The sequence below is a fragment of the Phocoena sinus genome, chromosome 7, assembly GCF_008692025.1.
Source record: "Phocoena sinus isolate mPhoSin1 chromosome 7, mPhoSin1.pri, whole genome shotgun sequence".
In the NCBI taxonomy this organism is placed as follows: domain Eukaryota; kingdom Metazoa; phylum Chordata; class Mammalia; order Artiodactyla; family Phocoenidae; genus Phocoena; species Phocoena sinus.
This window is the reverse complement of record NC_045769.1, coordinates 109,576,874-109,593,012: the sequence shown is the minus strand read 5'-3', so window position 1 is coordinate 109,593,012 and position 16,139 is coordinate 109,576,874. Positions and strand designations below refer to the sequence as shown.

At 56.2% G+C, this 16,139-nt stretch overlaps 1 protein-coding gene across 3 annotated transcripts; it reads right to left on the bottom strand.

The window, feature by feature from the left end:
* Positions 1-1,725: 1,725 nt before the first annotated feature.
* On the bottom strand, positions 1,726-11,701 carry PROC (protein C, inactivator of coagulation factors Va and VIIIa). Of its 3 annotated transcripts, XM_032637656.1 has the most exons (9): positions 11,651-11,701; positions 10,265-10,351; positions 8,801-8,967; positions 7,352-7,376; positions 7,088-7,225; positions 6,847-6,981; positions 4,754-4,902; positions 3,525-3,642; positions 1,726-2,406 (listed from the first exon to the last, which is right to left on the bottom strand). In XM_032637656.1, exons 1-9 carry the CDS (start codon positions 11,694-11,696, stop codon positions 1,829-1,831), a joined length of 1,443 nt encoding a protein of 480 aa, XP_032493547.1. In that variant the 5' UTR covers positions 11,697-11,701; the 3' UTR covers positions 1,726-1,828. The 3 variants fall into 3 exon arrangements, with proteins under 3 accessions (XP_032493547.1, XP_032493549.1, XP_032493548.1); XM_032637658.1 differs by lacking the exon at positions 11,651-11,701 and having other exon boundaries at positions 1,767-2,406; positions 6,847-6,922; positions 7,071-7,225; positions 10,265-10,456; XM_032637657.1 differs by lacking the exon at positions 11,651-11,701 and having other exon boundaries at positions 1,767-2,406; positions 8,801-8,961; positions 10,265-10,456.
* Positions 11,702-16,139: the final 4,438 nt, after the last annotated feature.

Genomic DNA, 16,139 nt, shown 5'->3' with positions numbered 1-16,139 from the left:
AAATGTAAAATGAGCTGGGCACCTGTTGCACTGTTTTGCTCCTTTTGCTTGTTTAAGATGGGAACTTTCTGTTCTTTAAAAATTTGGTAGGGACTTCCCTGGTGGTGCAGTGGTAAAGACTCCGCGCTCCCAATGCAGGGGGCTCGGGTTCGGTCCCTGGTCCAGGAACTAGATCCTGCGTGAATGCCTCAACTAAGAGTTTGCATGCCGCAACTGAGGAGCCGGTGAGCTGCAACTAAGACCCAATGCAGCCAAATAAATATTTTTTTAAAAGTTTGGTAGAACTCACACACACTAAAACAACATGTGGCTGAAGCTTTTGAGGGGAAGTGGGAATGGCTTTCACCACTTCAATTTTCTTTTTGCATCAGCATTCATATTTTGTATTTTTTCAGTATTGTATCTATTTCATGTATGTTTTCAAATTTATTAGCTTAAAATAAAATACTTCCTAATTCCCTCCCTTTTCTTTATTTTTTAATTGAGATATTATTAACGTATAACATGATATTAATTTCAGGTGTACAAAATAATGATTCAATATTTGTATATATTTGCAGTATATATAAGTCTAGTTAACATCCATCACCACACAGTTTTTTTTCCTTGTGATGAGAACATTTAAGATCTATTCTCTTAACAACTTTCAAATACACAATACAGTATTATTAATTATAGTCACCATGCTGTACATTACATCCCCATGGTGTGTGTGTGTGTATATCTCACATTTTATATTTCTATCTCATATCTATCTATCTACCTACCTGTCTCATATTTTCTCTATCTGTTCATCCAGTGATGGAACTTAGGTTGTTTCTATGTCTTGGCTATTGTAAATAATGCTGCAATGAACCTGGGGGTGTGTGTATCTTTTCGGGTTAGTGTTTTCGTTTCCTTTGGATAAATCCCCAGAAATGGAATTGCTGGCTCATACGGTAGTTCTGTTTTTAATTTTTTGAGCATCGTCGATACTGTTTTTCCATAGTAGCTGCACCAATTTACATTCCCACCAACAGTGCACAAGTGTTCCCTTTTCTTTACATCCTTGCCAACACATGTTATTTCTTGTCTTTTTGATAATAACCATTCTAACAGATATGAGGTGACACCTCATTATGGGTTTTTTTGTTTTGTTTTGTTTTGTTTTTGTGGTACGCGGGCCTCTCACTATTGTGGCCTCTCCCGTTGTGGAGCACAGGCTCCGGACGCGCAGGCTCAGCGGCCATGGCTCACGGGCCCAGCCGCTCCGCGGCATGTGGGATCTTCCCAGACCGGGGCACAAACCCCGGAAGAGAGGGGGGCGGCCTGAAGGGCCCTGGCTTGGGAGTCAAACCAAGTTTGAGTTTTGGCTCCACAATGCAAACCTTCCTGAACCTCAGTTTCTTCCCCCATAATAGGAGCTGCAGTCTCTACCTTCAGAGCTGGCTTTACTGTCAGTATCCCTGACTCACACAGGCCCCTTCCAAAGCCCTGGGAGGGACTCTCCCAGTTTTGTAGTCCCATTTTTTATTCTTTTTCATAAAGCGAGCTTCCCCGAATTTTACCGGCTTTAGACGTCGCAAACCTTGGGTCTGCTCCTTCCTACCCCACAGAGTAGTTGTTGTGGAAGGTAAATAAGATCCAGTTCATAAAGTGTGGGGCGTGCAGTAGATGCTCCAAAAATACTTCCCTCCAGAACAGCCCAGAAAAGGGTCAGAAAGACAGACAGATCCATAGCTGCTGTGCTTGCTCCATGCCCTTTTTAATGTCCAACATCTTGGCCATTCAACAACCCAGCCCCCGTCCAAGGGTGTCCTCTGGGGTCCAGACACAAGTGGGGAAGACGCTAAGGCACCTGGCTCTCGAGGGAGGCCTCCTTAGCGTTGATGTAGCCATGGATCCAGTCGAGGTAACGGCTGACTTTGGTGTAAACACCGTAGTTGTTGAGGCGCCCGCAGCCCTCGCCCCAGCTCACCAGGCCCACCAGAAACCAGGTGCCGCGGAAGGAGACGACCATAGGCCCCCCGCTGTCGCCCTCACAGGCATCCCGCGGGTCCCCCAGGATGCCGGCGCACAGCATGTTCTCGGATATCTTGTTCTGCATGGCCAGAACGCACATATTGCGCGAGACCAGGGGGACCCTGACGAAGTTGAGGACGAAGGTGCGGTTTCTCTTGGCCTCGCTGCGGTAGCCCCAGCCTGTCACCACCGTCTCCTGGCCGACCTGGGTGAGCTCGCGCTCCGACAGGCCACTGTCTGGGAGGCAGATGGGCACAATGGTCTGCGAGAGAGTGGCGGGCCGGGCCAGGTGGAGCAGCGCGATGTCATTGTCACTGGTGCTCTTGGTGTAGTTGGGGTGGACAAACACCTCCTTGATGTCCAGGTCCACTTCCCACTTCTCCCGGCGCCGCAGGTCATACTCCCCTGCAGGGCAGAGGGGCTGTCAGAGTGGGCTTGGGGGAGCCTCCCTCCCCTGGGGCCTCCTGAAGCCAACGTGGCTGCCACGCTCCTGCAGGTCCTCGTGGAGGGACAGCAGGAGTGGTCACCACATATGCCCAGCACTGTCCTGGGCCACATGGTCCCTATCAAGCCTAACAGCCCGTGAGTGTCAGTCCTAAAGGGGCAGAACGGTGGTCTGAATTCAGAACTGGCTCATAGACGGAGCAGTGAGGCCTGGGAAGTGACCGGCGGTGGGCAGTCAGCAGGGAAGCCTGAAGCTCCCTGGAGACCTGGGACATAGACCAGAGCCACAAAGAGAACATGGGACACCTGCCAAGATGGGGGCAGGGCAGGAGCAGCCAGCCGGACACAGGCTCCACCAGGGAAGAAAGATCTGGACCACACACAAGACACAAGGTCTTCTCAGGCGAGGCTGCTGGTTCCCGGAAAGGGGGGGTGAGGGCTCTGCCTCCCAGCCCAGCTCCGCTGGAGGCCACTGGCCTCTGGTTGCCCTGGGCGTGATGGCAGGGTGTGTGAACCTGGTCATTCACTCTCAGTACGTACCTTTGCCTCTTTTTCTTTTCGCATAAAGATTGGAGTGAGAGAACCCCCGCCCCCCAGAAATTGGTAGAGAGTGGGGTCTAGGCTCGGGGAGCCCTGGGCTGTTGCAGGGAAGCAGCTTGCTGCTGTGCCAGATGCCAGGGCCCCCGCTGCACAGTCCATCCTCGTCACCCTGTGTGAAGCGTGGCCCTGAGGATGTCTTCTGGGTCTCTGCACCCCAGGGTGCTGCGGGTCCACACACACGGCCACTCCACATAGTGAGAGTGAAGACACAAGTATGTGTGTAACCTCCTCGCTGGCAAACACACGTGTGTAAGCACCTGGGCACCAGATTCGAAGAGAATCCCTTACGTGCAAACTACCTGGTGTCATTGTGTCTAAAATGCCGCCACAGGAGTGGCGGGGAGGGAGCACGTGGGCCTCTTCCCCCCAGATGCCTTCTGTGCGGCTCTGGTGTCGTCTTGCTCAAGCACTCCGGAGACCAGGCTCCCCACCCGGCCAGCCCGTCTGGGCCACCCCTCTGGCCTGGTTCCAGCCCGCACCTAGCCTGACGATGAGCTTCTTGCGGTCGTCCAAGCAGTGGGCCGCTGTCAGCACCCAGGAGACGTGGACGAGCACCGCCCCGCAGGCCAGCTTCTTCTTTGAGTCCAGCAGGATCACCTGTAATGGGGGGTGGGCAGTGACGGCACCACACGGCCTTCCGACAGCTCCGTGTCAGGGCCCCCGGTCTCAGCACAGCCCCAGGCACTAGCTGCATAAATAGGTCTTCCCTGGGTTCCCTGGTCACACGGGCATGGACTTTTTTGGCATTTTCTTTTCTGCACGTTTGACGGCGTTTGCCTGTTCCAGGGTGTCTCCCCGCCTTTGCCTGTGCTGTTCCTATAATCCTCCTCAGCAGCGTCCAGAGAGTTCTTCTCACCGTCGGGGACTCAGGCTGGTCGTCGAGGCCTTTGAGAAGCCTTTGAGGCCCCCAGGCTGCCTTGGGAGCCCTCTCCAGGTTCCCTCAGTCCCTGTCCTGTCAGCCGGCTCTGGTCCCATTGGGTTACCATGTGTTTAGGAGCCTGAATCTCCTGGGGGCTGTGAGCTCCCCAAGACCTGCCAGTCCCCTGCTTTTTTTTTTTTGCGGTACGTCGGCCTGTCACTGTTGTGGCCTCTCCCGTTGTGGAGCACAGGCTCCGGACGCGCAGGCTCAGCGGCCATGGCTCACGGGCCCAGCCGCTCCGCGGCATGTGGGATCTTCCCGGACCGGGGCACGAACCCACGTCCCCTGCATCGGCAGGCGGACTCTCAACCACTGAGCCACCAGGGAAGCCCCCCACCACCCCCGCTTATTGATCTCTGGACAATCCCCCCCCCCAACCCAGTGCCTGGCAGAGATGGGGACCAAAGAAATGTTAGTTCCCATGGCGGGGCAGAGGACAACCCTCCCTCCCAGCCCTTTCCCATGCAAAACACCGCTCCCCTCAGCCAGGCTTCTGCCTCAAATACCACCAGCAGACCATTATCTTTCCAGCTCTTTTTAAAAGCTATACCTCTCCTTCCTGCACATTCCCCCTTGGCCCCCGGTGCCCAGCCCACCCTGCCCGGCTGCTCCTCTCCCATTGGGTTAGCGCCATCTTTCCCTGGAACCCTCCACCCTTAGCACTGCCGCCTCCCCCCCGCCCAAGCAAAGGCTGCACTTCCCTTCCCACTGGTGCCTGCTGAGCAGGAACTGGGTGGGCTCAGTGACTCCCGACCCAGCTGGTGAGCCGCTGCCTCTCTCTCCTCTCACCTGCCAGGGGCTCTCTCCCCATCCGGCCTCCTGCCCACCGATGAGCCGTGGATCTAATTGGCCTTCTTGGTCTACTTGGTCTGCGTCACGTTTCAAGTTCTTGCGTTTCTTCTCCATTCGCTTCCCTGGCCTCCCACAAGGGAACGTCACTGAAGGCAGGGGGAGGCTGCTGAGTGCCTGCTGGGTACTGCTCCCGAGACTGCCCTCCCATCTCTGTCCCCCTCCTGCCAGCAGCCTCCTTTGCTGCCTTGTAGGATAAATGATGCTCAACGCTCAATTCTATCAACTTGCAAAGCCCCTCGGGATAGTCAGTCGGTTAACGAACCGCGCCACTTAATGGCAAGAGTCAGACCAAGCAGCATCTCTACCTGGCGGTGCGCCCTTGGGCAGGTCGTTAAAGTTCTCAGAGTTGGGACACCCCAGGGCTGTTGGGAGTAATCCCTGAGATGCACAAGCAAGGTCTCAGCGCTGGGATACTGCCGAGCTCCTAACAGAGGTAAGGACTTATGGGGAGGAGGAGGTGGACACGCCCAGAGAGCCGCAGAGTGGCTCTGAGCACGGCTGTGAGCTCCAGCCCAGAGGAGAGAGCACTGAGCAGAAGTGAGGGCTGGGAGGCGGGCCAGGGCCAATTCAGGCTGCGATGGGAGATTTAGACTCGCGAGAAGCAGTGGGAAACCATCAGCAGGGGGATTGCCTAGTGACAGAAAATGGAGATGAAACAACAGCGACAAGGTTCCAGAAGCTGGACAGCAGAGGGACATGGTAACTGATTTGGCCGACTGAGAAAGTCGAAACCTCAGCCAGTGGTAGGAGACGCTGGGAGCAGGCTGCTTGGCAACACAAACGCCCAGGAAGCCTCCACGTGTCTCTGAAGAAGCTGCGCGGGTGGGGCTACAGCAGGAATGTTGAGAGCTTGTCAAAGAAACTGCTAGAGCCCTAGGCTTCTGTCTCGACCCCTCATCAGTGGCTTGACTCTCCTCTCTGACCCCTGCAGAAGACCCTAGGTGTATTCTCCGCAGACGGTGAACCAGAGACCTGGGGGCTCCAGGCACCGCCACAGGGAACAGTGACACGCAAGGCTGACCAGAGAGAGTCACGCAGACATCTGCAGACGGGGCAGATGCCAGTTCCTCTCCCCCTACTCTCCCCAGGGGCCTGGAAGCCAGGCTGGGACCACCCAAGCATGAACTTGGAGGATTACTCTCAGAAAAAAGCCTAAAGACCTAAGAATCTGGGCAATAGGGGTTCTGCCAGTGACCTGGGCCTTCAGATGGTCTCACAGAAAAGCCCACCAGCCAACAGGTCCACCAGGCATTTCTTTGCACCTTCCTGTGAATCTCTAATTACTTTAAAAGGAATAGTTGGCTTTTTTTTTTTTTCAGTAAAAGGACTGGAATATAAAGTTGTGGAAAGTTCCCTGAAAGAAGAACACAAAGTCAAAGATACGGAAAATAGAAGAGATAATGTGATAATAAAACTAGAAGATCAATCCGGGGAAAGAGATCTGATTAGGAGGTGCAGAAAGAGAGAACAGAGAAAGCACAGAGCAGGTCATCAAGGAAATAACTAAAGAAATGTTCCTAGAGATAGAAGACACGCATTTCCACATGAAAAGGGCGCTGCACGGTGAATGCAAGAAGATCCACACGGAGGAACAACCTGCTGAAATCATGGTAAGAGCTGTGAAACTCCGACTGTGGCGTAAGTATATAAATCTGATAGAAATTTCAATGTATAAAAAGGAAAGTAGAAGAGAAGGCAGAATCACGGTTCCTGTCTCTCCTCAGAGAAGCCAGAGGTGAAGGCGGAAAGAAAGCCGTCAAGAGAGATGAGGAGGACGCTGGAGGCGTGCCCGCCCCATCCGCTCCTCGCTGGGGAGATGCGCTACCTCTGGGTTCTTGCTCCAGGCCACGCCCCCAGAGTGGGCAGCGGCCCCTGGAGGAAGGCGGGTGGGCGAGGGCAAGAGCGGGCAGGAGACCCGACGAGGGCACCCTCCCTCCCCGTCGGGGCGGCCCGTCTCCTTCGCCTGGGACTCGGCCCTGTGGCTTGCTCACCGCCCGGGCGCCCCGTGCTGTCCCCCATCTGCGGCTCACCCTTGGGCTCGCAGAGCAGGTGGTCGTCCCCCAGGCGGTAGCCGGGCGCGCAGCGGCAGTGGCGCCCGCCCTTCTCCTCCAAGCAATAGTGCGCGCAGCCGCCGTTCTCCGCCGAGCAGTTGGAGAAGCGAACCTCTGCGGGGGACCGGCAGGAGGGCACCGAGAGAGCGCAGCGCTCTGCGCGCCCGGCCCCGCCCCCGGCCCCGGGGAGCTCCCCGGCCCGCCGCCCGCTGCCCCTCACCTTGAAGGCAGAAGCGGCCCTCCCAGCCCTGCGCGCAGTCGCAGCGGAAGCCGCCCAGGCCGTCGATGCACGTGCCGCGCCCGCAGCACGGGCTGTCGCACGGGTGCTCCGGCGGCGGGGCCGCGCACTGGTCCCCGTCTGCGACGAGGGGTAAGGAGGGGATTACGGGGGTCCTCCGGCCCCCGGCCCCGTCCCCGTGCCCTCAGCAGCCCAGAGACCTCGAGGGGCACGGGCACCGCGGCCAGGGGTCTGGAGCGCACTCACCGTGGTACTTGGACCAGAAGGCCATCTGCGGAGAGAAGGGGCGGTGTCAGGGGCCGTCAGCCCACCTGCGTAGATGGGGAGACCCCGGGGTCCCTCCCCGGGCTGGCCCAGGTCCGGGAGGCAGCATCTAAGCGGGCAGGGAAGGGAAGGGCTTCCACACAAAGAGGGGTCAACCCCAGCCTCTGGGCAGCTGCACCCTGAGAAAAGCCAGGCTCCTTGCCCCTCTGCCCATCTCCACCCCACATCCCAAACCCACCCCCCGTCCCCCGCCCGTGCCGCTGGAAGCGTCCTCTGGGCGCTGGCTGCTATCCCAGCAGCCTCTGCAAAGGAATGGACCCAAATCCCAACCCCACCCCCAGGGTGCTCTGCCTGCTTCCAGCTCCATCCCTCCAGGCACCCGGCGTCTGCTCTTTCCCTGAGCCTGTCCTCAGAGCTGGGTGACGAGCAGGACATGGTGTGCGTGAGACACGGCTTTTGTCGGTTCAGACAGTCTTCTTTTCTAAGCAGCTCTCTGGTGGCACTTCTGCTGCTGGGCTGGGACCACCAGTCCCTGAGATCTACTGCTTGATGCCCAGGCCGAAAGCCCCCATGCTGGCCTGGAAGACCCTGGGCGGGGGGGTGGGGGTGGGTGGGAGGGGGGGAGGCACGGGAGGGGTGTGATGTGCCCAGGCTGTGCCTGCCGAAAATTATCTTGGCATCTACTGAGGAGGCCATTTGGGGAAAGAGGCAGTGGAGATGGTGGCTGAGGGCAAGAGAGGAAGCCACCCAGAGCTCCGCCTTCAGCTGTGAGAGCTAAGTGGGAAGGGCATGCCTACAGACAGCTTGAAGGGGACCCAGGTGGTGGCACAACCCCCAGGTCCTAGTCGCTAAAGTGAGCTCTGGGTTCTGGAGGGGGTCTGAGCCTTGTATCAGGAACACCTCCCTTACCGAGCTCATCCTACCACCTCAGGGCCACCACCACAGGGCCCTGGGGGCCAGAGAGGATGCAGACCCTTTCCTTGGATCCCCTGAGCAATCAGGTTTCACCCCTGGAGTATCTAAGGCACAGAGTGTGTGTGCCCAGACATCAGGGAGTCTTGGGTCACCTGGTCAGCAGGGTGGAAGCAGGGGTGGTGGCCTCTGGATCAGAGGGAGAGAGAAGAGGGGAGGCCGTGGTGGCCAGTCACAGGTGGAGAGGGGGACTGAGCTACCTCCAGTGGGATTGGGTGGGAATCCCTGCCTAAGGCTTCCCCAGACCCTTCTCACGCTCATTGCAGAGTTCTGTTTCTTGGAGTCCCACGTGCCCTGGCCAAGACCACAGGGCCGTTCACTCCACTGCTGCACCCCTGGCAAGCTGGGAGGGTAAGGGGCTGGTGTCCACCGCTTCCCAGGACTCCCAAGGGGCCCCCGGCTGACGCTCCAGGTCCCACCCCTGAGCCTCACGCTCTGCACCCAGTCGGGCGGCCTTACTGTGTCTTCCATGTTTTGGAAAATCTCCCGAGCTTCCTCAAATTCACAGGTCTCCTCTGTGCACTCGCGCTCCAGGCTGCCGGGCCGCAGCTCCTCCAGGAAGGTGTTGGCGCGTTTGCGGATCCGCAGTACCTGGTGGGCACGCCGGTGGCTGGAGAACACTGAGTCTGGGAGGGAGACAGGGAGCTCGCGTTGGTGGGGGGGGGCTGGCTGGGGAGTCCCTGGGGAGGTTTTCATCTTGGGTCCCTCAGGATTATAACTCCAGGTACCGATACCCTCTCCTCCTCCCGAAGCCGGGGGCCGGCCATCGGAGGACAGGACACTTGACCATTCAGGGTGCATATGCACTGAGGCCGACAGACCTCCCTCCCTCCGAGCCCAGCCCGACCTCCGTGTGACCCTGAGCCCATGTCTTTACCTCTCTAAACTTCAGTTTATTCATCAAAAAATGAGGATGGGATAATCACATAAAACAGTACGGAAATGAGCAGCGACAAATGCCAGGTGCTGCTGCTGTTGTTATTATTATACGGCAAAGGTAAGTGGGCCTCGTTCTCCAGATACACCTTGTGCAACCCCGTCGTGAAGCCGTCCCTCCATCCTCCCTGCCCTCCCCTCCTCCCGTCCCCCTCATGGAGCATTTCCCACGCCCTTCCCCTAGGGCAGGCACACCTGGAAAAGGCAGACCTGCCACTCGGGGAGCATCACCAAATGTCTCCTGGGCTCTGAGAGGTGTCTGCCTTGGGGGCAGGGGGACAGCTGGGGTGGAGGGACCAAAGCAGGGGAGTGAGCAAGAGAGGCTCGAGGGTGCCTGGACCAGGAAGGGCATCCTCAGGAAAGGAAGACGTGCCAGACTGAGTCTGGACATAGGAGCCAAGAGGACCGCAGGTGGGAACCGGGGCTGGGAGTGGGGAGGAAGGGCCGCCAGGAAGACAGAGCAGCTCAGGAAGAGGCATAAATGGGAGAAAGAGCCCAGGGTGGCTGCAGGAGGTGTGGGGGGAGGGGCTGCCTAAGAAACCAGGCAGCACAGCTGTCCCGCGGGCCGCCTCCTCTCCACGTCCTGGTCCCCTGGCCGCGGGGACCAGGGGAGGGGTTGGGGCAGGGTGGCGGCCAGCAGATGAGCATTTTAGGAGGACAGGCTGCTCTGGGGCAGTTTGCGTGGCAGCGGGGCCTGGCACTCTCACAGTTGAGGGAGTGAACGGTGGAGTGGGGGGACCCAGGGGACTCTGTGACCAACCCCCCAGGTGGGAGGAAGGACGTGACCCCGCGACCCCGGGGGCTCCCTGCCATCGCCACAGGACTCAGCCCCTGAGCTGCGGCCCGCTGCTGTGTTCCCCTCAGTTAATTTATCCCTGTTCCCTCAGGTCCGCCTCTCATCTCCTCTCGCCCTGAGGCTCAGGGGAGACGGTGAAAGGTGTGAAGACCCCGAGGGTCCCGAGGAGGGGGGTGGGAGAGTGGCCTTACCGGGAGGAGCTGGTGCGCTGGAAACTCCCCAGATGGTCACGAACAATAAGAGGCTTGTAGGCCGCCACATTCTGAAGTTGCTGCCACCTGTCTGAGGAGGACTTCTGAGCTTCCAGCAGCCGCGCCAGCCCCCGCTCTGCCCCCTTCCCCGGCCCCGGGTGGGATCGCCAGGGCAAAAGCTGGGGTCGGGGGTCCCTGTTTACTATTCAGACACCCACGTGGCGCCTCGGTCCCCTTGTCTATATGGGGCTAAGGTCACACGACCCGAGCCTGCCCAGTGAAGAGAGGAAGTGGGAGGGGCAGTGACCTGGTGAAGATCAAAGGGGACTTGACACAGAAGGGTGATGGGCAGGTGCACCCAGAACGTTCCTGCCCTCCCTGGCTGAGGATTCGAGGGTGACGCCTGTGCTGATCTAAAGGCCAGGTTCAGAATAATAACTGACATTTATTGGACAGTCACGGTGTCTTGCAAGAAATTTGGACATGGTTCAGAGGACAGGCCACCAAGTCAGAGCGCCTGGTGCAAATCCCAGCTCCAGGACAGAATTGTCGGGCGAGATCCCTAACTGCCCCTCAGTTGCCTCGTTTGTAAAACGGGTGGAAAAACTGTATTTCTGCCTCAGAGGGTTATTGTGAGAATTAAATGAGTTAATCTACTTAAAGCTGTTGAATACGTTTGCACATAGCAAATGCTCGGTAAGCATGAGCTACTATTATCTCAGCGAAGGCTCACCACCACCCAAGAGGGAGGTATTAATGTTGTCACCCCATTTCACAGAGCGGGGGACTGAGGCTCACAGGAGAGAAATCGCTTATTACACACCCACAGCCAGGAAGCGGAAGAGCTAGTGCTCGAGCTCAGGCCTGTGTGGCTCCAGGCCTGGAACCTTAACCCCTGCCGCAAACCACCAGGCGCACCACAAGGCCACAGAGGTAGCCCTGCTGGCCGGAAACCTAGGAGCCCCCGCTGCCCCCCAGGCTGCCCCACCGGCACCCCCCTCCCCGTCTAACCTCATGTTCCACTTTGCCGACTCCCTCTGAGGCTGATTCTGACATTTGTTTAAAGGGTTTAGAAGTAGAGGTGAGGCTGCGGTGGGGAGCCTGGAGGGCTCCGGGTTCCAAGCTGCCTCTGGCGATGGCTCTGGGGTCTGGAGGCCCTCAGCCGACTTCCACTTCCCTCAAAATCTGGGAGGAAGGCCCCTGGGAGCCATGGCACCCCAGCCTGAGGAATGCCAGCCAGAGCCTTGGCCTGGCCGGCAGCAGAGCCCAGATTTCCTTTACCCCAAGCTCCAGCCAGCCTCTCAAACCCCGGCTAGAAGAGTCCACCTTCAGCCCTGCTCACCCTCCTCCGGCCCCCCTCACAGACCTGCCTCGAAGGGGACTTACTGGGGTGGACCGCCGAGAAACTGCAAGGTCGCCCTCCTGCCGCCATGACAGCCTGGACCTCGAGTTAATCCATAACTTCAAATATTTGCTTGGCCCTTGGTGCTGAGGCCTCCCTCTCCACAGATAAACAAACAAGTCCCCGGCTCAGGACCGCTCTGTCTGCCCCAAGCCCACCTGTGCCCATCAGTGGCGCCTGCAGGAGGGAAGGAGGGAAGGGGTGGGCGACGTCAAAACTGTCTACACACACGGCCTGATTTTAGCCTCACAGCAGCTGGCTGAAGGAGGGACGTTGTCCCCCTTTAGCTGATGGGGACATTTTTACCCGGAGATACTGCGGTTTGCCTCAGATCAGCACAACCGGTAATGATATTTCATCAAATCTAGGATGCCATTAGTTATAAGATGCATCTATTTTATGTGTCAGCGTAAAAGAAAAGAGACATTGTTAATTACTCAATGGCCGGCCATCCTGATTACATCATGAAGGTTTGATGTAAAACATGAAAAGATGTGCCTCTCAGGGTCCCTACCACATGGGTGCCAAGCACTCGGCTAAACTCTCAGCTCCAGCCGCTCCGGTAACTGCCCCCCAAGCCCACACACAGGCACACACGACTGCACACGACTATTCCCATAACCTCGATTTTGCAGATGAGGACGCTCGGAAATCTTTTGTCACTTGCCCAGATTCACGGAGCTGTTAAGTGGCGGGCCTGGATTAGAACTCGGGTCTTCCCAGCACCTCTTGGCCACTTCTGTGAGCAAGTGAGAAAAATAAACAGGATTCCAAAAAGGCTGCAGTCAGTTCTTGACCGGTTTGCCAGAAAAGGCAGGAGCAGAAGTAAAGGGTTCGACCTGGAGCCTCTGCCCTGGCCCTGCGGTCCGTCGGCATTTATTCTGTATCTTCCTTCCTGTATCGGGGATGCCCCCACTTCTCCCAAACCCCACTCCCTCCGTGGAGGACTTGACCAAACTCCTCAAACTCCCAGCCCCTGAACGGCTCGTGTGACCCTGCCCTGCCGGCCTCTGGTGACGGCACCAGGAAGTCCCCTGACCCAGGAGTCCATCAGATTCTCTCCCTCGGCCCCGAGGAGTATGGCATTAGAGCCTAGTTCCACTGTGAGCCCTGGACTCACAGATTTTTTAATTTTTGGGGCACGCCTTGCAGCATGCGGAATCTTAGTTCCCCGACCAGGGATCAAACCTGCGCCCCCTGCAGGGGAAGCACGGAGTCTTAACCACTGGAACACCAGGCAAGTCCCTGGACTCAGATTTTGAAGCCAGAGGCTAGGCACTGACGTTTCCGACTAAAGCAGACGAGGCTGATGAGGTGAAAGATGTAGAATGTGCAGACAGAGGCTGAGAGTCGCGGGTGGGCTGCGGGCGGGTGGTAGCATCCTACCTCGTCATGACTGGGGCATATCCTACCATTGGCTTCATGGCAGTCCCCCTGTGCTCCTGGGAAACCCCCTGTTTCCTTATGTCTCCTTGCAACCAGACGCCTCCTACTGGGGTACAGCACCGTGCCCGGCTGTGGAGTACAAGGCCCTTGTGCTGCCCACGCGGCCCACTGGAGAAGACCAGAGGAACAGGGTGACCTTCTAACAAGGCAGACCCACTGGGCGGAGGCCAGGTGACAGGTGCAGATGGCGATGCTTACGGAATTCCGAGGAGAGGGAAATCAGCACAAGTGGGATGGTCAGGGAAGGCTGCCTGGAGGACGCAGAGCTTCAGCTGGACATCAGAGGGCAGGCAGGACCCAGGTAAAAGAGGAAGGGCCCTCAGGTGGGGAGGGGGAGGGGACAGGGTTTGGGATGGAGCCTCGAGGAAGTAGGGAGCCAGCGGCTGTTTGTAGGGTCTGGGGCCACTGCTTGGAGAAGGGAAGTCACGGTCCTGTTGACTCGAGTAGGAAGCATGGAGACGACGTACCTGACCACACAGGAGGGGAGGCTTGCAAGCTGAGGAACGTGTGAAAATGCCTCCTGCACCCCTGTGCTTGCTCCAGGGTCCTCCCCCATGGGTCTGCGGCATCACCTCCACTCCACTGCCTGCCACCCCTCACCCCGCCTGCCAAGTGCAAGGCGCTGTGTGTGTTCACAGGGATTCCCGCCCATCTTCCCTTCCCCACCACCTCCTCGCCTCCCACCTGCTCCCCAGCCTAGCCCAGGAGATCAGCTCCATGTGAAGTCTATGTAGGGTCCACCACGGGCCCTGACCAAGACTAAGGGACTCTGCCCGAGGCACCCCCTTCCAAACCAGCCCAGATGCCCACTGGCACCCAGAAGAGCCAGAGCACCTGCAGTGGGAGGAGTGACCAGTGCTGGGGTCCGCAAAGGCCTGGAAGGCTGTCCGGAGGCCAGGGGGTCTCCTTTTGCTCTTTACGCCTGTTGGCCTCCTGGGGCGCTGCAGTGCGGGTGCCTGCATCACGGCCTCCGCATTGGCTGCCAGCTCAGGAGACCCGGCTCATCTCCCTGAAGCAGGGAAGGTCCACGCCGCCAGCTGTTGCCGAGTTCTGCTGGCTCTGAAAGCCTGGCATCACCTGGAGAGTCTAGGTGCAGCCTGGACTCCAGCGTCTCTGCTTACCTGCAACAGGCTTCCAGCAGGGGGCGCTGCTCTGGTCCCACAGAAGGGTCCAGACCGCTGCTCCAGGGTGCAGCTTCACCGGGCTTGGTGGGCGCGGATGACTGACCTTGTCTGACTCTGGGGGTTCTCTTCCCAGGTGTGTCACCCCACATGGGCCCGAATTCAGTCAGGTCGACTCCAGATGCTAGAGCAGAATTTAGGCATCCCAGCCAGAGGTGATTGAGAGACAGGGAGGACGTCTGTGTGCAGGGAATTCCCTGAATTTGTGAGGACCCAGGTGAAGGAACAAGAAGCAAAGGTGCGTGTGTGGGGAAACAGAAAGTCAAAATTATCAGACGGCATCCAGCAGTGGGGTGTTCAAAAACCTCATCTTTGGGGTCAGGCTTACGCGGGTTTAAACCTCATCTTGGCATCTTCCTGGCTGGGTCTTTAACTTCCCTGGGCCCCAATTTCTACTCCGTAAACGAGGCCAAGAATAGCATCCACCTCGGGTGGTTGTTATGAGGATCAAATAGTTTCTACAAGGTGAGCCTGAGACTTAACAGGTGATCGATTAATCGACAACAATTTTCCCTTGTGGCTCCCCAAATATCCCAGAGAGGAGGTGAGGATCAAACCCCCCGGGGGAAATGATGTCAACGGCACGAGGACACATTGATTCTTTTTCTTTTAATTTTATATTGGAGTAGAGTTGATTCACAATGTTGTGTTAGTTTCAGGTGCACAGCAAAGTGATTCACTTATACATATTCATATATCCGTTCTTTTTCAGATTTTTTTCCCAAATAGGTTATTACAGGGTCTTGAGTAGAGTTCCCTGTGCTCTACAGTAGGTCCTTGTTGATTATCTGTTTTACATACGGTAGCGTGCATATGCCAGTCTTAACCTCCCACTCCATCCCTCCCCCACCTCTCCCCCTTGGCAACCACAAGCCTGCCCTCTAAGTCTGTGAGTCTGTTTCTGTTCTATAAATAAGTTCATCTGCATCGTTTTTTTAGATTCCACATACAAGTGATATCATATGATATTTGTCTTTCTCCGTCTGACTCACTTCACTTAGTGAGTCCATCCACGGACTCGCTCAGGTCCATCCATGTTGCTGCAAATGGCATTATTTCATTCTTTTTTATTATTATTATTCTTTTTTTAAAAAATAGGTTTGAGGTATAATTTACCTGCAGTAAAATTCACTCTTCTTGAATGAACTGTTCTGTTTGTTTTGACAAATGTCTGTAATAGTGTAACCACCAGCACAATAATTAAATGGGACATTTTTAACACCCCCAGCCCCTGGCAACCACTGATCTGATTTCTGTTGTTTTTTGTAGAATGGCATATAAATGGAATCCTTACAGTATGTAGCCTTTTTTTTTTTTAAACATCTTTATTGGGGTATAAGTATGTAGCCTTTTTAAAACTGGCTTCTTTCATTCAACATGAAGCTTTCAGATTTATCCATGTTGATGTGTGTATCAGCGGTTTCTTTGTATTGCTGCGTAGTTTCCATTATACAGAGGTACCACAATTTGCTATCCGTTTGCCACTTCTTGGCTATTATTAAATAAAACTGCTAGAACATTCACGCACAGGTCTTTGTGTGGGTATACGTTTTCATTTCTTGTGGACAAATATCTAGGAATGGGATTGCTGAGTCATGTGGTAAGTACGTGTTTACTTTTGTTAAAAAAAAAAAAAAAGAAAGAAAGAAAGAGAGCAAAACTGTCATCAAAAGTGGCTTATATTATTTTGCGTTCCCACCAGCAACATACAAATGTTCTAACTGCTCTGCATCCTCCCCAGCATTTGGTGTGGTCAGTTCTTTGGGTTTTGTTTATTAACTGTTAGCTATTCTAATAGGTGAGTTGTAGTATCGCGTTGTAGCTTGAATTTTTATTTCCCTGATCA